The 25,667-nt window shown below is 38.7% G+C and overlaps 1 protein-coding gene across 1 annotated transcript in view; it reads right to left on the reverse strand.

Annotated features, from left to right (window-relative positions):
* Positions 1-4,569: 4,569 nt before the first annotated feature.
* Positions 4,570-25,667, reverse strand: part of ZNF532 (zinc finger protein 532) — a gene marked incomplete at its 3' end in the record, with an annotated part of 24,412 nt that continues 3,314 nt past the window's right edge. The window contains exons 2-5 of the mRNA XM_010283573.1: positions 20,145-20,326; positions 17,127-17,303; positions 8,598-8,760; positions 4,570-4,848 (exon numbers count right to left, since the gene is read on the reverse strand). Coding sequence (XP_010281875.1) covers positions 4,570-4,848; positions 8,598-8,760; positions 17,127-17,303; positions 20,145-20,326 — 801 coding nt within the window. The remainder of the gene's footprint in view (positions 4,849-8,597; positions 8,761-17,126; positions 17,304-20,144; positions 20,327-25,667) is intronic.

A 25,667-nucleotide genomic window follows, 5' to 3' on the forward strand; every position in this document is an offset into this window, starting at 1 on the left:
TCATGATTCTATCCCAGCAAAAGCAGGCCAGTCAGGTACAAGTGAAGCAACAGTCTCATACAATCAGTTCAGTACCTAGAAGGAAAATCATGTTCCTTGGATTGCTTTTTCCTGCTCTAGCAGTGATCAGTTTTCCTTCACAGTTATCAGTAACATTCTCTTTCCTGCATTTATTGGGAAACTGAAAAAAAACCCAAAATAATTTTATTCTACTATTCCAACTGAGGCCATTGACCGAAAGATTTGGATCAATGCTTGAAATTTGGCCCTTCTTGACTCTTCTGGAGAATCCATCCAAGATCTGTCCCTATGTTCCAAAGCACTCTGTAGCTAAGATTTTCTTCACAGAACAATGTAGAGGGTTTGGCTCACTTATTCTTACTTTCTGAGGAAGTGACAAATTCCTAACAACAGAGATGCACAATAATCCACATGGACATTTTAATATGACATAAGTCATTCTCTCGTGCCTAATATTAATCAATAATAATAATAAAAAAGAATTCTCAATCCTAACAAGCTCAAGCCATACAGAAATGCCTAAGGAACTGAGAAACATCCATCTTATATTTGTGCTCTGAGAGCTGACTTTATGTTACTGTTCATATTTTCCCTAATGGCTACATTGCTCAGGAACATCTACAGACAAGCCAGTGGAGATCTGCAGACTTGATGTCATTACTGAAAATTATCATTTACTGCAAAGTTTGGAGCGAATGGTGTAAGTCTGTACACAGGAAAAAGCAAAGTCTGGAATGGTTAAATAAGCAAGAGTTGTTACAGTGAGATGAGAGACCTTTTGCTATCAAGACCAAAATCACATGGAGCGTGTGGGAAGGAAAGAGTTTCTGAAAGGTCGTTCATGCAAACGTGAAGCAGCCCATTAGGAAACATGATATGGTAATTTTACTGGGGCTGGTCAACATAACGCTGTTAGAGGCACAGTACTGTTCAACCTAGACTTCCTTTTCATGTTTAAAGGCCAATTAAAATAAAAGGAAATCAACATATTTCGCTCTTAAATTGTTAAAGGTGAAAATTGGCAGTGTGTATATACAGTGCACACTCATTAATGCTAATGCATTAATCAATACATTTTGCAGTATGCTTGTGACTGCACATGACTCTGGGAAGAATTTATAAAAGCAAATAAAATGTGAAGTCATATTAGGGCTTCTGTCAAGAAGCAGCCCTGCACCATGCTATACAAACATGCAAGCAAAACCAAGGTGGCCCATGTGTCTTTGCCAAGGCCACTGCCCAGTGCAGAGGCAGTAGGCACTTAAGTCACAAAAGCAGCGTGAGGACTGTGCTCAGTAGGACCCAGTCCCGCCCAGAGACCTGGGGGCACTACCTGGGTTAACCACCCATGACACCACACCTGTTCTAAATGCGTTGGAAAGATTCTGGATAGAGACCCAAATAGGATGTGGGATGCATTAGTTTCTGCAATGGCAGCCAAAACCAAAAGAACTAAAAAATTTGTTCTGTAATTAGGTGCAGCGTGACCTGTTGTACAGCATCTTGTCTTTACAGGAAGAAAGAGCATGTTCCATTAGAGGCACAGCAAGTCAGAATTGGTAAAGCAATTGTCGCTTAGAAAACATCTGTCCTTTCATAGAAACACACTTACACACAAGTCCCAGGAAGCTCAGCGTATGTCCACCCAGCTGAGTGCAGACATACACGATCCAGTTTCAAGCCAGCAGTTGTACAGGCCTGTCAGAACCACCCTTTGTCTGGGCTAGTAACTTTTTTTTTTTTAAACAGCACTTTTGAGATCAGGCAGAGAATCACACCAAGGTGGCTACAAATCTTCCTACCCTACAGCTGGCTCACCTTCAACCAGCTCAGGAAGAGGATATAGAAAATATGAATCTGTCTGTCTGTCTCTGCAGACTTTTCCCAATAAGGTCTGGCAACTCAACAAGAGGATATACATGGCAATACCTCTCCTATGGATACCTCTGAATAATCCAGCCTGGGATCAGCTAAGAAAGGTTACAGCTCCAGACTTTTCACTTGGATCCTGCAAAATTGAAACTAATTATCTTCAAATACCTTACATGACAATGGACTTTGTGAATAGCTCATGAATTGCTTAATTAAAAGTTTTTAATGAACATTCTGCATAGATCATTTTAGAGCATTTAAGCCACACCTATCATTCTTAAGAAAAACAGACTATAAATTAATTCTACTATTTATTAGACCAGGATAACAATACTTAAGTTATCTTATGCTCATTTCTAGTCCCTCTACAATAAAATGTATCCATGGAAGTTTAGTTTTTGAAATATAGTAATTTTGAAAGCTAACAACTACTGAAAATTTTGAGGTCTGGAAGGAACGTAGCAACTGGTCTTTATCACCTATTTTTGAAAGACATAGAGTTGTATCTCTATACATTTTAATATATATATATATGTCCCCCGTGTTATTTGAGGAACTGCTTGAATAGGGATAAAACCAGCACATAAATGTAAGCAATACAACAAGCTTTAGACCAGTATTTGAGTGCAACAATTATCTATTAGTTCATAGTAAGGGCTGTTATTGAGCTAACACTGCACATTCTTATTAGACATCAGAGACAGAAAGATACATATTTAAAACTAATATTTAGAAAGCATTATCAATGCATTACTAAGCTTATTTTATGTGCCTTCTGCCACTTTGCTGTAGGTGTGATCAGACTGGGGATCATTCTCTAGTTCACTCTAGAAGTGAACAGTGACTAACTGATAGCTTCATAGGGAGGTTGTGTTGTTTTGTAAGAACTGCATCAATGTAAAAGGTATCTGTCCTTATACTTATTTCTGTTTGCTGGTAAAAGCACTGGTGAGTTAGTATTTAGACTAACAAGCAAACCAGAGTGGACCAACAGTTTAGATGTTGCTAAAGAGACTGATTTTGACAGAAAACTGAACTGTGACTATGTGAGTTACAGGATCAGAAACAAGTATTCAGTGCATAGGGGTGCCACAGGGACCGTAACACATTGTTTACAGAGTTTCTTTATAGACATCACTCAGCAGAAGTATCAGGAATATACTTGCTAGGCTTGAAACTGAAGCAATTAACAGTTCCTCAGTGACTTCAATGGAGAGAAATGCAAAAATGATCTTTTAAAGCAACTTAAGAAATCAAACGGAGACCACATGATCTGGGCTGTTTGTCTACTTTTCATGCCCTCAAGCTGTAAGTGGAGAACCATGTAAAAGAAAATGTAGCTGTGTGAATCATAATCCTTTGGTTTTGTGTGTTTTGTTCAAGGAGGACTGGCAGTCTAGCTACAGGACTCTCTACAGCAGGAAGGTTGGAAGAATGGAGTGGGAGTTACTGTAGGCAAGGAGAAACATGGAAATAAGTTTCCTGTCAGTCAGACTTGGGTGCTATTTGCTTGAAGTTGTCATAAGAAAATTAGAGATGACACTCAGTAGTCTGGCATTTTCAGCTTTTCCATAAAATGTTTACAAACAGAATAAAATAATTCGCACAACAGCTTTAGAGATAAGCACTGTAATTTGAAGGGACACAGAAACCTCTGGAAATGTGCCATCATTTATTACAGCATTATTAGCATCCTGAAAACGACCGATTTTCACTCAGGATGATTCTTCTCCACTTAGACAAAGTTAAGTCTGTTATCCCTTCCAGTTCTGCTCTTTTTCTGCAGTGCAGCACAGTACATTAGTTCAATTCCCTGTTCCTTTCTTTAGGAAAGGATCAGACCATTTTCACCAGCACACAGTGAAGGACAGGACTGGATAGCAGATGCCTGCTGTGTGAGAGCATCGGGCCGGAGCTTGCTACAGTCCGTCTCAAACACAGCGAAGAAGGGTCCATCCAAGGATCAGTTTCACTATTGCTTACCTGCAGGTCTTTTTAATTTCATTTAATTGGAAAAGCTACGGGATGCAGCAAGGACATCAAGCTGTCTTTCTGATGACTGAAGAATGCAGCATGCCCATATTTCACTTTCAACCCATTTTACGTAAGTTATGTCAAAAACAGCTGCTTTACATAAAAAATTCAACTTGTTCAACGCAGCTGACTTGTTGGATGAACCTACAAGTGTAAGATTAGAGCAATGGCTTGACCTTAGAGTGTATCTACCTTTAAAATGACCTGCCGTTTGGCACTCATTGGACCAATAAAACAAGACTCTATTCCTTGACTCTAACAGTTACTGAACTTTGAAGAGAAAGAGGGAAATGAGAAGGCACAAAGGAAGAAGTAAGAACCTGGATCGGATTAAATGACTTGGACAAAATACTGGAACATCTTTCACTTTTTCCATCTTGAAGAAATTTTGGTATTGGATGAACAAGCCTACAATTAGGTAAGAGTGTGTGGATTTCCTCAGTAGAACTATGTAGAAAATGACAAAAACTAAGCAGCCAAAGAAAGAAAGATGAAGAGAAAGATGAAATAGGTATAAGAACAGAGAAGAATAATGACTGAACTTAAAGGACCTATTTGCAAAAACACAACTGAATTTGAACAAAAATTACTTCATATTTCAGGTTTAATTAATTTCTTTTTAATTGAGTATTATTCATTTACCTTTCCATGTTCTTTCCTCATGTGAGAGATGTAAACGTCTCTCTGGGTGAAGAGCCTATCACACTCCCAACATGTCCAGCCAGGATTAGCGACTTTTTTAGGCTCTGCTTTCTTTATGGGAGAAGGAGATTTCTTCTCCAGCTTTTCTGTTCCGTTGACAGATTTTGTGTCCTCTTTGTTGTGACTGGCTGAATTCTGAGTTGTGGGTTTAGTACTGAGAGGCAGATTTATCCCCAGGTTTGGTGGCCCCTCAACACTTTTCAAAGTTCCATGCATAGACTACGATAAAGAGAAAAAAAAAAAAGGACAAAACTAACATGGACATATACAGTTGTATTGACAACATACAAAGATCCTCTGAACAAAAAGTCTTCATTTAGTTCTTTGTCACACTATTATCAGATCATATTCTTAACTTAAAGAAACATGATTAAGTAAAGGCAGGGCCTAGCACGAAGAGAAACTAGCCAACAACACTAGCAGACACCATCCGTAGCTAAAGAGGAATTTTCTTCAGTGGCTAGATATTTTCACAAACAAATAAAAGAGACTTTATAGGTTAAGTTTAAATTGCTGTTTAATAGGGAGGAAAAAAGGTCTCAGGAAGCATTTTATGTTAAGTTTAATTTCTCGCTTTACTTACCTAAAATATTAGTTGAGCATCATCATTTCAAACTACGTGACTAGAGATTTCCAGTAAGGAAAGGTTTTTACTGACAAATTTTGACTTGGCACATTGGTAAGAAAGACAAGAAAAGGCAACTCTGGAAAGATCAGGCAACTATATCATTTAGGATATATTAATATTTCATGTTGAGACTGAGTTAAGCCCTGTCTTACTCCAGGCTCAGGTTATGAGCACCCTAACTTACCCTTATATTGCTTACAGTCCTTAGAATCAAAGGTGTGCAGGGCTGACGGGGTGCCCAAGACCAGGCGACAGCTAAGAGGTGCCTAACAAGCTGTTCTCAAGCACCCTGAAGCTCTTAGGTAGTGATCCTTCCTCACCGATTTATTTCTAGACTTTAAGTCACTAATAAGTAAGAAGGGAAGAACTCTTCCACCTCCTCCTTCCCCGATTTCTGAAGCCAGTGTCATATGCTGGTACGATACCTGAGCCTACGAAAAAGATGACCAGTCCAGGAAGACCTGGGCTTCAGCTGTGTGTCAAGTTTCATATATGAACATGGACACAGCAGTAATGAGTCAGCAAGTTTCTGGGCCAACAAAGATGACTGCAGCCCAGAATTAACATACTGTTGAACATGGACCCACTATCAAGGTCTCTCTCATACCTAAAAGACTGGCCCTTTACAATGAGAGTGTTCTGATAATCTCATCTACCGACCTTTATTGTAACTCTCCTGGATGATATGTCTAGCCATCCCAAACATTATTATTTTTCCTACAGGAAACCTCAGAAACAAAAAAAAAACGTTCAATACATTCTTCATTCTGAGAATATAAGAATACAAATCTGATACTCCAGCATAATACTTCAGTATCAAGTTATTTCGTAAATCATGTGGCTCTTGGGACTACCCGCTGCCTCTACAACAAACATCAACCTGAACTGTAGAACATGTTCTTCTATTTAACAGTTGTTAAACAGAATAAAAGAAACGGCTGTAACTTAAAAAACTAAAATGTTACTAAACAAGCAAAGTGCAGAGGACTCCCTGACTGGCTCTAAGAACAAACTGAAATTGTGTAGCAAAGGAGGTGGCTCCTTTAGTATCCATTGCACCAGGACAAGAAGAAAGAAGCAGGGGGTACACGGGAAGGGCTTCATATACTTTCAGACAACTGAAGACTGACCTGGAGATTCCAACCCAGCTTAACTTGTCAGCATGTAAAATGTTCGTGCTCAACTTTCTAAATGTCTCTTAAATACAGTACTTGAAATTTAATTTCTTATTTGAAAATAAACAAAAAGCATTAAAGCAGAACATGGAGTGGCAGTGACCACAGCACTTACCACCAGCAGGACTGGGAGCGTTACACCTCCAGCCCAGACCTTCACCACCTGTTCTCACTGGCTGTTAGGAAATTTTCTTGCAGCGAGCCGTTACAGGAAAACGAGACATACATTTTGCCAACAAGTAACATTGACATCTGCAAGAATTATTCTAGGTTATTTTTTGTAGCTTTAAATAACCTCCTCCTGAGCTTCTTTCTATGTCTTTCTATTCTATTTTCACCCAGGTCTTCTCTGCCTTGATGGTTTATGTCTAGCCATACCAAGCATTACTTTTTGTGCAGCCAGGCTGAGCTCTGTCCTTGTCTGGCACTCGTCCTCCCTCTGAGTCCTTTTCTGTTTTTATCCATACTCTATTGCTGGTTTTTTTTATTCCTCCTTAACTGAAGTCCCAATTATACTTTTCTGCTGCTGTCCCTACTACTATACATACATCCTAAACGTAAAAGCACTAGCAATTCTGAATAAAAGCAGTAATACTGTTACTGCAGGTGTTTGTTCTAATCTGCTAATTTTGTTCTCAAAAATGTCTGAATCCTTTATAGTGAAACATACTAAAAAACCACTGGTTTGAAAGTACAAATACTGGCATGGAACACTAAAGCCAAAACAATTAAATAGTGCCCAAATCCTAATATAGTAAGAGATGCTCAGCAACCCTAATTTATGTAAGAATAGCGTGTGGCCCTAACTACAGTCAGATCATGCTCCTAAAATAGTTGTTTTCCAGTCTTAAAAAAGTAGTTACATACAGATCTTTTACTTTTACAGTAATACCTGAGTCAAGAAAAGCTAATTACATAAATTACATAAATTAAGACATACACTGCAATATATGGCATCTGCCTATTTAGTTAAAAAAAGAAGAAATAGAAGTAAATCAAAGAAGTAGAAAATGGGATGTTGCATTGCTGCATGACCGTTTAAGGTATCTGGCATAAATGGAAGACAACTCATAGTAAATATGAACTAGTTCAGAAACAAAGAAAATACTCAGTCCTTGTATTTCTGAATGTCTTGGGTCAGCCCTTCCCTATCCTCCTCCTCAAGTTTAAGATTTGCTTTAAGACCAACTGTGTTTTCATGACTTGTGATGTTGTTTTCCACAGAACTTCAGATATTTCTGAGGTTACAAGTGCTACAGTTGAGACTAAAATGCAAAATGATGGTTTTAGCAGACCAGAAAGATGTCCGGTTTTCCACTGTTCTGTACACCAATTTGACCAAGTCTTATGTGTCACTGCAAGAGAAACCCACTGAATTAAGTGCTACCATTCTGGACTGTAATACTTTGCAATGGTGTAAATAACTTCAACTTGTTACCAGGCACCGCATGTAAAGGCATAAGAAATTCAGCACTGCTAATAGATTTTGTATATATTTGTATATATAAGGTAACACAGTATATCTAAAATACACAGCTAACAAACTATAGCTAGGGGACTACTGATTCTGCATGACCTGATTTGCAAGGGTGATAGTAAATCTTTTTCAGTTATAAGGTTATTTATGAGAAAATCCACTTCAATTTTTTTTTCAAGGCATGCATGTGTTCATGTTCGTATGTGAATACACACACACAAATAATCTCTACATCTATTCAAGAAACATACTGGTTCCTACCGGTGAATTCTGAACATCAAAGGTTTGATTTTATAATGTACTCAGCATTCTCAGCTCCTAACAATTGGAATACTGTAAATAAGGCTCAATATTTATTAGAATTGGACTAACTTACTTCACTATACCCATTATTATTTTGATAAAATGACCTATTAAATGCAATACACCGAGATATTCCTCGTATACCAAAACCAACATTCATATAGAAAAACTGAGCGATTACATCACAGATACGCTGAAGACCATATGAAATATAACATTTTAACATTTGAGAACATTATTCACAGATTACTCTCTTGGAATTATTAACAACTCTCTCTTTCAGCAGTCCTCTTGTTATTCTGTGCTTTTTTACAGTGTTTTCTCACAGCATATATTGTATGACAAATGGTATCTATGAACGAAACAAGAGAAGATGCCTACACACCTTGATATGATCCATCATAAGCTGTTTCTGTGCATATAGAAGAGAACAGTCTGGACACTTGAAAACAGACACCTTCTGGTTTTCAATGTGCTGATCAAAGTGGCGATAGAGCAAAGGTTGTAGAGTAAACACAGTGTCACACATAGAGCATTTATATATTATTCTAAAAACAGAAGTACAATAAACAACGTCAGTCATGTGGATGATCTACTTGCAAGAATCATGATGTTAACTTTTTTCTCAGCAGAGATAAGATCGGACATGTTTAAGCAATCATTTCACACTGCCTGAAAGAAGTTAAAATTAAGCTAATTCAAAACATCCTCCAATTTCAAAACATGGGAGCAGTAGAAAAACCAGGAAAATAGAAAAAAAAAAAATCACTAAAAAGTGCAAACGAGAAGCCAGAAAACAACAGCATATGCCAGTTACATACATAACACCAACATCTGCTTAGGATAGTCTGAAAGGTCAATGTCTTCAGTTTCTGAACTCACATTGTAACTAAAGGACAATATATACCTGTTTCACGTTGCAAAAGTCAATGTGTTTTAAGGGAGTGATTGATTGGATCATCATTAGTAATCAAGATAAATTTTTTTTTGGCAATATATGGCTTTGAACTTCCTGAATGCCAGGCCTCGACTCTGTTAATGCCCTGAAGCCGAAACTTCACAGGATGGTACCCCGCTGTTTTGCCATTACAAGCTGTTAAGAATCTGTCTACTGAAGCGATGCAGAGACACCACCGAAACCACAACTTCCTCTCTCACAGCACAGGCGACTGGAAATGCGCTCACTACATCTCCTGTTCTGATAGGCAATATTCCGATCAGAACTGTAACAAAAGCTACTTACGTTTTAGTAGCTGTGTAACTGGTGAAGCAACGCATCTATTAATGTAATTTCAAAAGTGCTTTAGAAATAGATGTACTAATTAACAAAGAACTAGGTAAGTACTGGACACAAAAAGCACAGCCCCTGAAAACGAACACGATAGCCAAATTTCTCTATCACAAAATCCTAAGAATATTATTAAACAATACGAAAATAGTTTTATTTTTAGCAGATCTTTGTCAAGTGTCTGTCCAACAGACAACAAACATAGGGAAACCAGAAACATAATCCTCTGATCTAAATGCTGCAACAACTACTACGTGACAATAGTTTGAAGCTTGTTTCGTTTTGCTGATGATTTTATAATGAAAAACATAGTTTAAATTGCATTACAGGTAATTATTTACTTGATACTTTACCTGTTGTTTTTGCTTATCTGTATGTTTGATTGTATTAAGAATTACTTCCCTGGCAACTAAAGGTGAGTAACAAGATTACCCATTTGAACTGCAACCCTTTAATGTATCTGTTCATAGATAGTAAAAAATTCTATCCTTTCAGAAACATCACACTTTTTTAACTTTGAAAATGAATGAAAAAAAATTACACCTGAAAGAAAAGTAACAAAGAAATTCACCATAGTTCATCAGATGAGCGAGAAATCTAGTCCATTAGCCATCACTAGTGGTAGCACTTCAGAAACTGGAGTTCAGGTAAGATAAAAGAAACCCAACAACAGGGGCTCAGTACAATGACAGGCAAAAGCAGTCTTCCTAATCCCGTCAATTAGAGGTTGATCTCTGTCCTGAAGAATGACTTTCCATTAAAAAACGCAACACAACAAACCCTGCTTGCTAGAATGCTGAAGTTCCAAGTCCCTTCTAAATCCCTCTAAGCAATTAGAGGGATTTAGCATCAATAGTACATTGTTCAAGAGCTCTGAAGATCACTCTGCACTGTGTTTTGAGATTACAAGAACAGGGACATTGCTTCAATGTCGAAGCCATTCAGCAAGTCCAAATATTTGAAATAATGAAAAATAGTACACCTGATCATATTAACTGTGAAAAATATTATTTCTGTGGTATATCAAGTGGTCCCAGTTTCTCACATATCATAAGGTAAGTTTATTATTCAGACAGCATCCTCCGATGACCTACGTCCTATTGTACTGCTTTCCGAGGTGAACCCTCTGCACGGGACGAGACGCTCTGCGCAGGCACAGCAGAACGTACACCCGCCAGCTTCACCTGCTGAGCCCCGAGTTCTTAGGAAGGGGAGCCCCCTCCCCATCCTCCGACCCCCATATTACTGTCCATAAAAGCTTCTTAAACATTACTCAAGTATTTTAGTTCCTCACATTATTACTGATCTACACCCCTTCAGAATCCTAACTTCTTTGATAATTCCCACATGAAAGGCGTTAAAACAGCTTAAAAAGGAAATTACAAGGAAATTAAGGTTCAAAAGGAAATGCTTCTTGGTATTAACTGGTAAGAAAGAAACGCCAGGTTCTGAAAATATGCAGTTTCACCTCATGTACTGCACATCAATGTAAGCCCACAAATCTTACTAATAGTTTTAACTGAGATCATAAAAGACAACTTCTAGGGTAAAAAAAATCAGCGGATCACCACCCCGGCAGGTCAGCTGAATTGAGCACAGACAGAAAGACAAAGAACATGAATCTTCTCCAGGCACAGTGCTCTCACGGGCACACTCTGTGGGCTGCACTGTTTAAGCAATAAGGGGTACAAAGAGCCAAAGGATTCACTGTGCAAGAGGTCATCTCCCTTGGCCACACCACACAGAGGTACTGAGCATCTAAGCATGCTCCGCTGTCTTGGTCCCATCTCAGCAGGGCAGCTAGAGATGATTTAAAGCTGTGATTTTACTGTCAGCCCTCTTCCAAGAAAAAAACCAAGAGTTTCCTCAGAAAAGTACTTGCTGCAGTTCTGTAGTGACTCTGCTTATAATGTCACAAGCCAGAGAGCTGGTACTAACCACACATATTCCCTAACCCTGGGCAACAAATATTTTTCTTCTGTCCCTTACGTCCCTAACACTGTCCTACATTTCCATCAGCAACTTTGTCCAAAAGTCAGGAAGCATCAAGCCCGATTACTAACTAAGCAGGCAAACAAGCCGAGGCACAAGACTATCACAGCTTCTCCCTGGCAGGGTGACTTTCACCCTTCTGATTCATTGCTCACATACCACTGCTAACATCCAGAATCCCAGCATTTTGGTGCCTGTTGCCAAGTGGATGATCCCATGGCTAGGTGCTAAAGAGAGATGAGGAAAATTACATTGTTCCAGGTTAGCAAGATGTAAATAAAAGACTAGCAGAATTAAAAATAATTCTGCTTATTTCACGATGTATATTTCTATTAGAACCGTATCTTGCAAACAAAATTAGACACACGAAATTTGAAAACCTGCTTTATCATCTGTGGTGGAACTACACAGTGATCTCAGCTGGAATGATTTCAGGCCTGTAGTATATAAATTTATCATCACAGGGTTACATAATTCAATCAAATAAACTATGATCTATTATATGCTTCAGATTCTTATGGTATCTAAAGTAAGGAACAGAAGACTACAGAATTGCTGAAGTTGGAAGGAAGCTCTTAAGGTCATCTAGTCCAACCCCTGCTCCAGCAGGGTGAACCAAAGCAGGCTGCCCAGGACCATGTCCAGTCGGGTTTCGAATGTCTCCACAGACTGAGACTCCACAGCCTCTGGGCATCCTCTTCCAGTGTCTGACCACCCTCACGGTAAAAGTGACTTCTGGTGTTCAGGTGGAAATTCGTGTGTTTCAGTCTGTGGCCATTGCCTCTTGTCCTGTCTCTGGGTACCACGGAGAAGAGTCTGGCTCCCCTTTCTTTATGCCTTCCCACATGGTATTTATACACATGGATAAGGTCCTCCTCAGCCTTCTCCTCTCCAGGCTGAACAGTCCCAGCTCCCTCAGCCCCTCCTCACATGAGAGATGCTCCAGTCCCTTCATCATCTCAGCGTCCCTTTGCTGGCCTTGCTCCAGTATGTCCACGCCTCTCAGGCCGGGGACCCAGCCCCGGGTGCAGTACTGCAGCGCTGCCCCAGCTGCACTGAGTGGAGGGGAAAGATCACCGCCCTTGACCTGCCGGCGCTGCTCTTCCCTTAACGACCACGTCCCTGGGCAACGCAGCACTCGCTAGCACTGATGGGGGAACGTGAATCCGCTACAAAAAACCCTGACATCTTTCTGAATGTATCACATATAAACACTCCATCTTTTTATGAACACCAAGAGCTGAATATATGTACTATCTATGTAAGCTAAAAGACTTTACTCTGTTTTCACAAAAAGCACAAGAAGCATCTGGTAGAGATCCAAATTTCAGGCAGATCTCTGAGAAAAGACTGTACCGAGTTAAATTTATAGCAACATACCTAACAGTATGAGTTGTGACTGTACACACTTTGAGTATTTCTTTCAGCAGCACGAAAAGCATGATTTTCAATCCTCAACATGTGCAGCTGAGTATGCTGGGTTGTTTTATAATTGAAGTAGTCAGTATTTAACATGTGACAGCTGAAAACCCTGCCCAAAGCTTAAAGGCATTTATGCCTTATTATGGGACATAATTTCCATTCACCTCAACTCAGCAAGACACCCGAGTAAGGCAGGCAGTTCAACTGCGGTCACGCCAGCAAGGCGGTTAGTCAGTAACTGCTCCTGCCCCACAGCGCACGCCCAAACAGGCATGGTACGTGCACTTTTTCACTTTTCAAAAATCCGGTTAACAAATTCACACATTATCTTGGCATAAATACACGCTATCACACAGGAAAATATCTTCATATCACATAAAGGATGTTTAATGTTTCGAAAGCTTCTGTACCAGAGTATGGTATTTCTCCTTCCCATAAATTTTGTCTCAAAAAATGGTACTTGTGGGATAATATACTTTGTACCAATAGCACAGTATATATCTATAACCTGGCTTGACAGACAAGAATTTCTCCAATATCCAAAAAGGTATCAGCCACGAAAAATATCTTAGTGCCATTCCTACGATGTTACACTGTTTACTGAAAAAAGAAAATCATATATTAGCTCCGGTTTCCCACAGAAACGATGTAGCATCTTAGGTATGCTACAGCAGAGCGCTTCACAAAGTTGAAGGACAAGACAGCCATCCATTTCCCTATATTAAAATAATCTAATTTCATGCCACTGAGAATCACTGCACATAAGCTTCATTTTTCATACACCAAATAGTGTACTGTATCTGTTCTGAAACAACCATTTGTAATGTAATTGTAAATCACACAGTTCCAGTAAATGCCAGAGGCACACAGCCATCTACCCAGCGAGCCCAATTCCTGTAAACAAAAAAGTGTGAACCGGTAAAGAGCCCCTCAGGACCGCACTGGCCTCGGACCCCTTACAGGATGGAAGCAATAAACCTTCCCAGCCACCCTGACGTGCTGACACACTGCGTCTTGTTTTCAGCTGCACCTCTGTGATGCCCAGAGGAACACCCAAGCCAGGCTCCACGGCCATGCAGACTTCAATAACATCTGCCTACCAGGTGAGGTCTGAAACTCATGTTCAAGGGTCAGACACCCTCTATACACTCAATGAAAACTCAAAAGCTTCACATTTCCAAACACAGAAGGCTGTGTACCTTTCTTTTAATTTGTTTTAATTAAAATTTTGTTTTAAAATTTTTACTTCAGAACAACAAAAATTTAACTGAGCTTATGTAGTCATACCTATAGCGTTGTATGACTATATTCCATTCCTTCTCAAGAATGAGTTTGTTAAGCTTTCAAAATGTATGCCAGCCATATGCAATGTAGACAATAGGCAATATGATAAACCAGCAGCAGCAGATTGGTCAAATGTGAATGTATTTCCTCAAATACAACTGCATCTGTCAGCTCTACTCAGTGCCAGTCAGGCCACACCTGGAGCGCTGTGTCCAGTTCTGGTCCCCACAACTCAAGAACGACACGGACAGACGGGAGAGGGTCCAAAGGAGGGCCATGAAGATGATCAAAGGGCTGGAGAACCTGCCCTGGAGGAAAGACTGAAGGAGCTGGATCTCTTCTCCCTTGAGAAGGCTCAAGGGGACCTCATCACATTGCTCCAGTACTTAAAAGGCAGCTAAAGAGGACAGAGGGCTTCTCTTCACAAGGAGCCACATGGAGAAGGCAAGGGGCAACAGGTACAACTTGCACCAGGAGAGGTTTCCTCTTGATACAAGAAAAAAATTTTTTACAGTGAGAACAATCATTCACTGGAACAACTCCACCACATCTCTGGGGAAGTTATCACTGGAGGCTTTCAAGATGTGGCTGGACAGGGTGCTTGATAATGTCATCTTGGCTCCCTTTCCCATGAAAGGCTGGACCCAATGATCTTTCGAGGTCCCTTCCAACCTGGGCTGTTCTGTAATTCTAACACAGAACATTACAGCAGATAAACCAGAATTTGAGCAATGTCAAACAGTTGATGTCAACTTCACCTAGATATGTGAGAAATATCCTCAGAAACCAACTAATTTAAACAACAAAAACATTTCCTTTTAAATTGCTACTGAGTAGCAGAACTACATGTAGTTAATTCTGATGAAAATCACAGGTCCTGATAGCTTGAAATAGACCTTATTAAATGGTGAAACAGCAGTCAATGTGAGCATTCTGAGTGTTGGTGGCAACATGTTCCTACCTACAGATGCTTGTGAAATGGAAATAAAGAACTCTACACAAGGCAAGGACTGGGAAAATCCCACTAGTCACTCTGCATGCATTTAAGACAGCATCTTGATTAAAACTGGCCAATTAAAAGAGAACATCACTTCTTAAGAGGAGTGAACTATGAATTCTATGATTTATTACCATATAACAGTACTTAATAAAATTTCCTTTTAGTCTTTTTATAATCAAAATAAATTCATAAAACAATACAGAAAGAAAACTAATGCAAAATACTTAATTCACGAAGTCAATCAGAAACAGTTCAGCAGATCCAAGCACAATTCAAGAAATCTTCTGCACTTTTCATATGTGAAGTATCTTACACAAATGGTGGTCTTAATCTTTCGGTTTTCTCTAATGAAAATTATGTGAATTTGAAACAAGTTTTAGATTAAATGTTGGTATTTCAAAGAATCTCACTGAAGATACCAGCCTGAATTAAAGCATTTGTCACTGGGTGGAAAGTCTTAATTTGGTATCAGAAACAGTAAGTTTGTTGCCATTTTGCTTTAATGTAAGTTTAAACACCCTAAAAGAATAAATCTCTGGTTAATATGTTAGAAGAAACAATGATAAACCAAACTCTTCTAAAATCTGGTTCTTACATTACATGGTACCTTGTTTCTCTCATCTGCCTTCCCTTTTCCTGAGTCTGCAAGTTGTTAAAATATACTAGGGTGCTCTGTGCACTCCAGAAATAAAAAGTTAAATGCTTGAATATTTACTCTCAATACTGCACCTGTACCAACAGAGGAGAGAGAAGACAGAAGAAAAAGGTCTGCAATGAGAAAACATCAGGCTAAGACCAATGAGATTTGAAGCCTGATTTTCACAGGCATTGGCACCTGCAGCTCCCACTGGCTTCGGCGGAGGGCTTCAATGTTCAACATCTTTAAAACAAAGACCCTGAAGCAGAGTTCCTAACTGTGCCCTGCGTTACCATCTTCAGCAAACCATGGTGTTTAGGCACAGCTTTCCTAGCTACAGAACAGAATCAGTTCTGCTTTAAGCCAGAAAAACAGAGATTACGTATTGGAAAAAAGCGTATAATAAACAGCTCTATAAATGCAGCTATTTTGATTTGGAGAGGCAAGGCTGGATAATTTTAAAGGCTGGCACCTCTCACTTACTAAGACAGTGAAATTGCTCTCCTTGAAACATGACCATCTTAGGGAAGCAAAAACCTAGCTCACCACTCCCAAAATCTACAGCGTTCACGAAGAAAAATCTAGTAGACGGAAAGAGGAGAACAGATCCTGCACGAAAACACTGCCTGACAAGCACGCAGCCGCCTGACCAAAAGAACAGGGTATGGCAGGCCGCTGTAGCCTGCGAGAATTGCCCGAGGTCAGCCCAGAGATGAAAACTGCCACTTTTAAAACCATCTCTCACAAGTACACACTCTGACCTCTGTGAACTGATGGCACTGAAAGAACCCATTTTCCAAATTCACTCAGATGATTATCTGTAAGCATGTAACAGAAAGAAAAAAAAAAAAAATCACTTTTTTCCACCTTTTCAACCAAATGTTATGAAAAATCACTGCATAAACCCTGATGAGTCTTAGGAGTTCTTTCTGGAAACACCTTATCTTAATCCACAGTAAAAATGCAGATGAGCTAGACAGATTAACAATTAAGAACGAGCAACACACTAGCTGCCTGTCCGAATTATTTCTGTAATTACTGTACAACTCTCTTGTAGTGCACAGTGTTTAAAGAACTGCTACTGCTATGTTCATGGAAATTTAACCTTTGCTAAATAAATTGCCAGCTAAAAACTTACGAAAACATTACATAAACTCCACACGTTACCAACAGAACGACAAACCGTTGGTTGTACACTATGTGATTTTTCAGATTATAAGCACAGGACAGAATGCAATTTCACAAGTTATTAAAATGCAGGCAAGTGCAGTAGAAGATTAATTTTGCTTACTTTGGTTCGCCTATCTTGATACCCGGGTGTTGTGTATAGGCATGGGAGTGTGTGCTGGGAGCAGATTTAAATGCCATGGGACAGATAGGACACTTGTAAAAGACTTCACAGTGAGAACCTTGAATATGAGACTTGAGTGCCGCCACATCAGAGTATACAACATTGCAATGCACGCAGCTGCAAAAAGAGTGAAAAAGAGTCAGTTCAGCCCAGCCCAAAGCAGTACTGAAAGAAACGGAATCAACACTGATTTTCAAGCAAGTGGAAAAGATAAACGTATATACAACCAGATAAAACTACGTTATTCTGTCAATTTAAACAACCCAGTAAGAATCAACATAAACAGAGATTTGCGTATCAGAAAGTAAGAAAAAAGAAATTTCCCAAATTTAATTTGAAAATCTAAGAGATATGAAGTCAGAACATGTGTTTATGGCATTAGAACAAAACAGACAGAAGGGCTGACAGAGGAATATGCTATTGATTGTAAAAAGAATGTTTAAATCCTCTGCAAATTTGTAAAGAGATTTAAAAAATTGCGTTTTTATCACATGCAGTGGATTGTACAAGGTACGCCACAGTAATTTAGAAACTACCACCAAAATGGAAAACCAGTAAGGAAAACATTTCCACCATTTCCCTGGTTTAGATTTAATGAAGACATACTGGTAATGATTTTCTGTATATGTAATTAAATCAGCACTTGGATTTAAAAACAAAAAGGAATAATTTAAACGCAGGAAAACTAAACCATATCTCTACAATCAGATCAATCTATCAGATTGGTATTCAGAAAATATTTTTCAAAGACATACTTCTGCTGTGTCGAAAATTTGTGACCTTTCCGCATCTACTCTAAAATGAAATGATTAAAAAATTGAATTAATATTAGTACATAAGAATTTCTATACACAATGGTCCCTTTTAGTGCCATACATCTCCAGTACTAAACGCCACCAAGTAAGTCCGAGAACATACTGCACTAAGCAATTACAAAATAACCTGTCAAATCAACAAAATTCTTGTTTACCAGTATTTTGCACTCAAAGTTTTAAAATTTAACCATAGAAGGCCTCTACCCTTCCAAATTTTAATTTTGGAATCCATCATAGTAGTATGTATCACCTTTGAATTTTATGAAATGTTCTCCTTTCTTTTCTGAGCAGCTGATTTACATTCTTAATCGTATTAATCGAGTTTCTATCTATCGAGTTTCTGCTTACCAATGCATTTTCTTAAGTAAATGGTCCTTGCCTTTTTGGGGTCTGTTAGGATCTTCTCTGCTTATACAGAGATGAACACTTCTTCATAGCGGTACAAAGCACAATCCTCTCACTGACAGATCTACTCCTAACGTGTCACCTCAAGGGAGTTGGGTTGCACCTCTTGCCTCCCCATCCCATCCTGTATGGACTTTATTCTCTTGTGATGCAACATAATAAATGATCCTCAGCATCCACCACTGTATATTAAAACAGTTCTTAAGGACCAAGCCTTCCTTTCTTGGGACTGCTCCAACAGCTTTCTTGTTTTCAACTTGGAAGGATGCAATTAAATTTGAAGTTTAAATTTTCAGTTTGTTTAGTTCAGACAACTAGCCTAAATCACTGAAATCAAACTCAACTCCCTCACAGAGGTCCTTTGGAAAGGCAAGGCAAGTTACGCTGTTTCTCAAGTGGATGCACCACGGTGATAAGGAGATGCTGAGAAGTCCAAGAAGGAAGACATTAATCTTCCCAGATCTTGCTTTTCTTTGCCTAGGTATTTTTGGTTTGGTCTCACCATATACAGAAATTCTGACTTAGTCTTAGGGTGACAGGAGAAGTTTACGATACATTTTGCAAAGTTCAGTAACTTTCGTTTGAATTCACAGCGAAGGATTTATGAGTCTTCTGGTGATACTGGCGCAGGCCAGGAGTCCCTGAAGATGATTCCGTGTACAAACCCAAGAGACACAGACTAGAGGGAAGGAAAGTAGGGTGGAGGTAGCAGATGTAAGAAATGTAGGACAAGACAGACTACTGCCTGGGAGAAGAGAGTAAAAGATAAGAACCCAAAGAACACAAAGAGCTGAGAATTCTGTCAGGCCATGGATTCAATCTGAAAACAAGATTGCCAGAGCAGCTGGCTTGATGCAGTAAAAATGCTTTCTTCCCTTAGTGGAAGATTTTACAGCCATCCTAGTGAATGAACCTGTGACACCTTCAGGGGGAAGAAGCTGCCTACTGGTAAGATTTTAAATCACCCTTCTCCAGTCAGACAGGATGAAGTGGAAATGTTTTAGGAGTGCTGAGCAAAGCTCGGCTGTACAGATTGCTCTTCTGATCTCTTGCGGTGCCGCCTGCCATTCAGTGTGAGTAAAATTCTAAGATAAAACAATTTTCCAAGCCTTTCAAAACTTAACATTTCCATGAAATGGCTGTGATCCCCATTTTCTCAGTGAGTTGCCATTACAGGGAAACATAGTAGGGAAGCTGAACAGTAACAAAGAAGAACCAAAAGACCAGGCTGTTTGAATGAGAAAGGTAATTTTCAAGCGATGTAAAGCTGAGGAGTCTTGAATTTCCACAGAAAAGAGAGCAACCAGACAGGTGCAGTACACTCATCAGCATCTTGATAATAAATTCTGGCAGTGAACACTGAAAATGACTGTTCTATCAGAGAGAACAATTTAAAATTCAATGTTTGGAAAAAACTCAAAAGGTTTTTTTAAGAACCTGGAAATACATCCGAATTCTCTAGACCTTATAAACTGTGAAGTCCTGAATCTGACGTTTTATGGCTGGATGAGATCAGCTAATATTCTGATTTAATAACATAGGAAAGTGGGTGCCCAAAACTAAGCAGAATCCTAATGTGGTATTTATTCCAAAATTTGTAGCACTAATAGCATTGTTGCCATGACAACCTTAAACCCATGAAGCTACCTTCTATAAACAATGCTTATGAAAATGGAAAATTACTTTTAAAAGTGTAAGTTATACATAAATTGACAACAAAAGTAATCATTATACTGACCGAAAACCAACTCTTCGGGTATAATGCAGGCAGTTCTTAGTGACATGAGTCTGGAAGTGGACAGATCTGCAGATTGCTCCACATTCAGGACACGTGTATGGAGACTTATGCTGATGAATTCTCTGGTGTGATGCAAAACTGCACTGGTTAGGAAGCAGCATCTGGCAGATATTGCATGTCTTCTAAACGATAAACCAAAATAGATGAAACAACAGGTTTGGTTCAGCTATACATAACGTCTTGTGTCAAACACTGTAATATATCAAATAAAAGGTTAAATGTTATGACTGTGATGTGAACCAAAAGAAGTAGGCTAGTACTAAATGCAAGCCCTACCAACAAATCCTGTAGGACAGTGCTGGCAGGTACTGGCAACCAGACATACTGGCATTCTGGGCCATTCTGATGCCACAAAGCTCCTTCATATACCACTGACCACAGCACATACATATTGGTTTATATAAATTTAACTCGGGTGCCTCACAAGATTACATTAACAGTGCAAGGGGCCTAAGTACAACTTGAGAATCACCCTTATGGTTTTAACTCAGTACACTACGTAAAGCAAAAAAACCCAAACCCACCAAATATACTATCTTCACTTTCTTTGATCCTTGCTCCTGACGAATACTTACGATAATATCTGTAATACCAATAAAATGGGGTATTATCAGGCAGAAAGTGCACAGATAATATAAAAATATGTTTCTCAGGCTAGAATACATCATCTGCATTATATAAACATACTGTGCATCTTAGTGAAAACTAGAGATACACAAAATATTTACAGAGCTTTTCTTTGCAGTGCAATCTTTCTACACGCAGGAGTAACTTATTAAATGAATTCTTTTCTTGTATTTTGTTACGCAAAAATAATTTTAAAAAAATCTTCAACTACATGTTGATCATATGCCAAATCAGAAACGCTGAAATTCTTTGGGTGCTTTGTGCCATTTTTGGGATGAAATGCAAATGATGCAACCCAGCTGTAAACAGGCTTCACTTTTGCTCACAGTTGCAAAATCCATCACCGGAGGGCACAAAGAGCCAAACCTGTAAAAGCATTCCAGAAAATGTTTCATTTACAATAATATATCCCTAAAATCTCTAAGCACATAGGTGACATCCTCTATGGAGCTATGCTTCTGTTAACCTTGATCATAGAAGCTGCTTCACTGACTTGAGCAGAAAACACTCATGGTCTCAAAGTCAAGCACAAATACAAGTCTCTGCAGAACAGGACTTTAACTCAACTTCATTTCATAAGACTTTGCTTTGTAAGGCTTTTCAAATTATTATTTCTTATGACTTGAGACTTACCAATCTCACCACTGACTTAGGAAGATCTAAAAACAAAGCCAAGACTCCTTCGTGACGGGTATTTTTTTCAGATGAGATTTGGGTATTTTTAGAAACATTATCCCTAGGAGTCTTGCAGATGTAGCGATGTGTACATTTTGTAAGAATACAGGACAAAACAAGATCTCCAGAGCTGCATTACATGTTATATACTAACCTAGGTATGAAGAAATCCTGAAATAAATAATTAAGAAATAACCCTTTCCTCATGGTAAAATAGTTTCTTGGTAAAAGTCACCCCCTTCCAGCAATTTAAGCAACTCTCCTTTAAATCTCTTAAAAACAGTAAGATCCAGGTCATGTAAGAGCAGAATCAAAGCTACCATTGTAGAAGAAATAGTACAGTGTTACAAAATAGCTTTCATAGGAGCCTATAAAAGCAACTATGCCAGTAGAAAAAGCCAAACCTGTTCCCATTTAATCAACAGGAGACAGATACTAACTCCAAAGATGAAACGAAAATCCAAAAAGGATTTTTTTTCCCCTAATAGAACACTGGTTAATATCAAGGTCTGAAGTAACTTCATAATTGCCTTAGCATTTTTACAATACTACTGCTATTGCAAGAACAAATGTATTTTTGTATTACAATCTGTACACTCCACCGTTATTCTTTTCCACCACAGCTTAATCTAAATGCTTTTTTTGAAGGCACATGCAAGTACTTTTTTTTTTTTTTAAAAACAGCAACTTTATGTAGAAACATTAACATGAAACATCTTGTGGTCACACACACAGAAGCAAGAAGTGTATTTTCATATGGTTCACTTTTAATGTTTACTTTGTGAACATGGCGGCCTGATATGTTTGAACACAGTCTCCATCCAAACATAGTTCTCATGTCCTGACAACAGCAAGATGGCAAAGTGCAAAATATTAAAACAGAGGAAGTTAAGCAGCTTAAGAAAATCTACCACTACGCCACTTCAGGTTCAACATCAGCACTACTGCCAGCCTAAAAGATCAGTAGGTAAGCAGAGAGCATGGCTACATTTACTACCCTTATGGAAGGCTTTGCCCAAGGCTAACTGCCTGGGGGGATTTTGAACTATCACCCTGATTACAGTTTTTGTGACACAGTAATTCTGAAATTGTGTTCAGACACATTTAAATATTCACTTTGAAATGCCAAGTATTTGTCCTGAAGTGACCAAACAGCGATGGCGGGAACCACTGACCCATGCCCTCCGACGCTGAACAGAACCAGTCTGGGATGTTAACTGTCTTCAGCTCAGGCAAAATCCTGACTAACCACAACTCAACTTAAAATGGGCTTGCCGCATTTACTTGGCTCCAGTACCATTCCTAAAATCTGTCTTTGCCATTTATGTATGACTAAGCAGCAATATAATCCTGAAGAATCTGGAGCATTGTTCGATTACGTAAGAAATGGAACTTCTTATTCCAATACTAGAAACGTGGGGTTTTCATAGTCCTTCCAAAGCCTTTTGTCTGCAGCACTACACAAAGAAACTGGGATGCTACGCCACGGAGGAGCCATACAACATTCCAACCCCAGCTTAAGCGCATCTCCCTGATTTTGCAACAAGCAGCCTGCAAGATTCAGCTGTAATGCTAGTAACTCAGGCTGACACGAAATGCGAATAATGCTATTTGCTATGGCCACTGGTTTGCTTTTTTGATGAGTAGGGTAAAATGTTTAATTGTAACTGATTACGGTAGAAGAAGAATCTACTGAGAAATTCTTAAATTCAGCATGTTTGCTTACCACTTTATTTTGGGCTTAAGGTGGCATTAACTTCCAGTTCTCTCATTCCAACCCATACCAAAATAAAACACAGTTTGTGAAAATCATCACCTGCCTGCATTTGAAGTCAAAGTTTTAGAAAAAAAAAGGGTTAGAAGAAAAAATGGTGGAGGTGGAAAATAAAGATACACAAGAACTATGAGTATGAAAGGATATCAGCTATGTAGCTTCCATGGGAGCTATACACTTATATCTGTAAATAAAATGAACATTAACATTAATTAGTCGAGGTTTGCCACTTCTTTTTCCCCAGTAAGTAGATGACGGTTTGATTTAGCCAGGAAACTTGTCTGTGACTGGTCCCATTCCCTTTAACAGGAATATTAATGGAAGTAAAATATTACAGAAAGGTAACAACTTTATAGGGAACACCTTTTAACTGCTAGGGCTGTTTTACTATTGTTTATTTTAGAAGAAACATTCTACAGAAGAATTCTAACAGAAGTTTAAGAACAAGAAGTAACAGCTACTTACTGCTTAGACTCATTGAAAACATAAAACAGTATAAAATTTCCATTTCAAGAGCAATTAGGTGGGCACTAGAATAAGTGATAAGCTGCAAATAATAACTTTTCCTATTATTTGCAAAATCAAAATATTTATTTCTGTTCTTCCTTTCTTTCCAAAGTTAAAATACCAATTAACTTTCCTGACTCCTCCCCCCATAATGGTAGGTTTACAACAAAAAGCCATTGCCAAGCACCAAGAAGGAAAACTGAAGTCAGAGTATTTCTCGTCCAAGCTTTTCAAAAGGTAACATATAATGAAAAGATACTAAAATGTTTATTAATAAATGCCTATACACAGTCTTTCTTCAGTAAACACTATCCTTGCAGCAATACTTGGGACAAAAAAAGTCCCAGATAAGCAAAAACATAACAAAAAGAAAGCAGGATGTATTGCTCTCACTAATTCAACCGTTCAGTTAAACGGTTTCCATGCTGGGCATTTCAGTACAGCTACAACACTACAGCATGTAATAAAACCCAACTTAAAAAAAACCCCAGCACAGAACTGAAAACTGCTGCTTGATATATGAAAAGGACTAAGAAAAATATTTAATTACTTTTTAAGAGACTATTTTAACAAAGACCATTTAAAACTGTTTATTAAGAGTGTTATTTTAAAATGGAACAACATGAAAATAGCTTCTTTTCCTCCAGTGCTTTGCAGCAACAGGGTGCCTTTTTTTTGTTTTTTTAACCTGGAACTCCATGGCCTATTAAGCAGGTATTAAGGCCTTGTTCATACATCAGCTCTTAAAAGAGAGCAAGTTTTCAACAAGAGACACAGAACACGTTGATAGGTAGTAGGCAATGCTGTTTTCTCTACCTTCATGAGCTTTCCTCCCTGAAGAGCAGTGTCTGTGTACCTATACTTATCTTTCCACCTAACTGCAGTTATATTTTGACATTCTATGAAGATCTCAGTTGCTTTCCTGTAGTAAATCACCAGGGTAAACAGTATCTAACAGGACACACACACAGAGCAAACTTGTCAGCAGCAGGACAAAAGCACCAGACAGAGGCAGCAGGAAAGGGCAAAAGGTGTTTCTACAGATCTGTTCAGTCTACCTGTCCATATAAAAAAAAGGCCCCCACAGAAAGCGAGTACATCACTTTTTTTATCTTTGTTCTTCTCTAGTTTTTTTTCATTTTACCCTTGCCTCATCCTCCCAACCTATTCTCAGTATATTTGTCTGTCTCTCATCCACTTGCTTTATCTTGGTGCCTCCTTAATTGCTTGATTTTACAGTACCAAGAACAACAGGGTTTTCACAAGGACTACTGCATCTTATCATACCAAGTGGTAACTAATGGGCCTATTAGGAAAAAAAAGATAAATCTAACACCAGCAAGCACCAGAAAAGGAGTCACCGAAAAAGCAATTACTGAGTATTAAGTAACCCAAGAGCTGGTGCAGAATATGCTCATGGTCAGCCATTAGATACTGTTCAAAATTGCAGCAAAATCTAAGGACGGAATACATTCTGCAAACTTCTTTCTGACAGAGCGCTTAAATAAACTCGCTTTAGAGAGGCACACCTGTAGTATCTTACAAACAGAAATTCACTCACACGGCGTTTCACTGTGAATGCAGGCAATTTCTGCCTAAGTACACTAGCCAGTTAGTAAAGCAGGAGCTGAGGCAGAGCCACATAATCCATATAGTCAGATTATTTCCACATTCAAATCTCTCTACATTACTATCCATAGTGGTGAGCGCAGTATAACTGCTTCATGGCCACAGAATAGGTCTTAAGTTTAGTAAATAGATTCTGACAGGAACCTATCTATGCTTCTAAGACTAGTGGATTTTTTCCTAACTGCAGGACTTAAACACCTGTATCCTGCACATTGTTGTGCGATTCCCACAAATATTCCTGGGGCATTCCT

This window comes from Phaethon lepturus, unplaced genomic scaffold (genome assembly GCF_000687285.1).
Source record: "Phaethon lepturus isolate BGI_N335 unplaced genomic scaffold, ASM68728v1 scaffold1633, whole genome shotgun sequence".
NCBI classification, from domain to species: Eukaryota; Metazoa; Chordata; class Aves; order Phaethontiformes; family Phaethontidae; genus Phaethon; species Phaethon lepturus.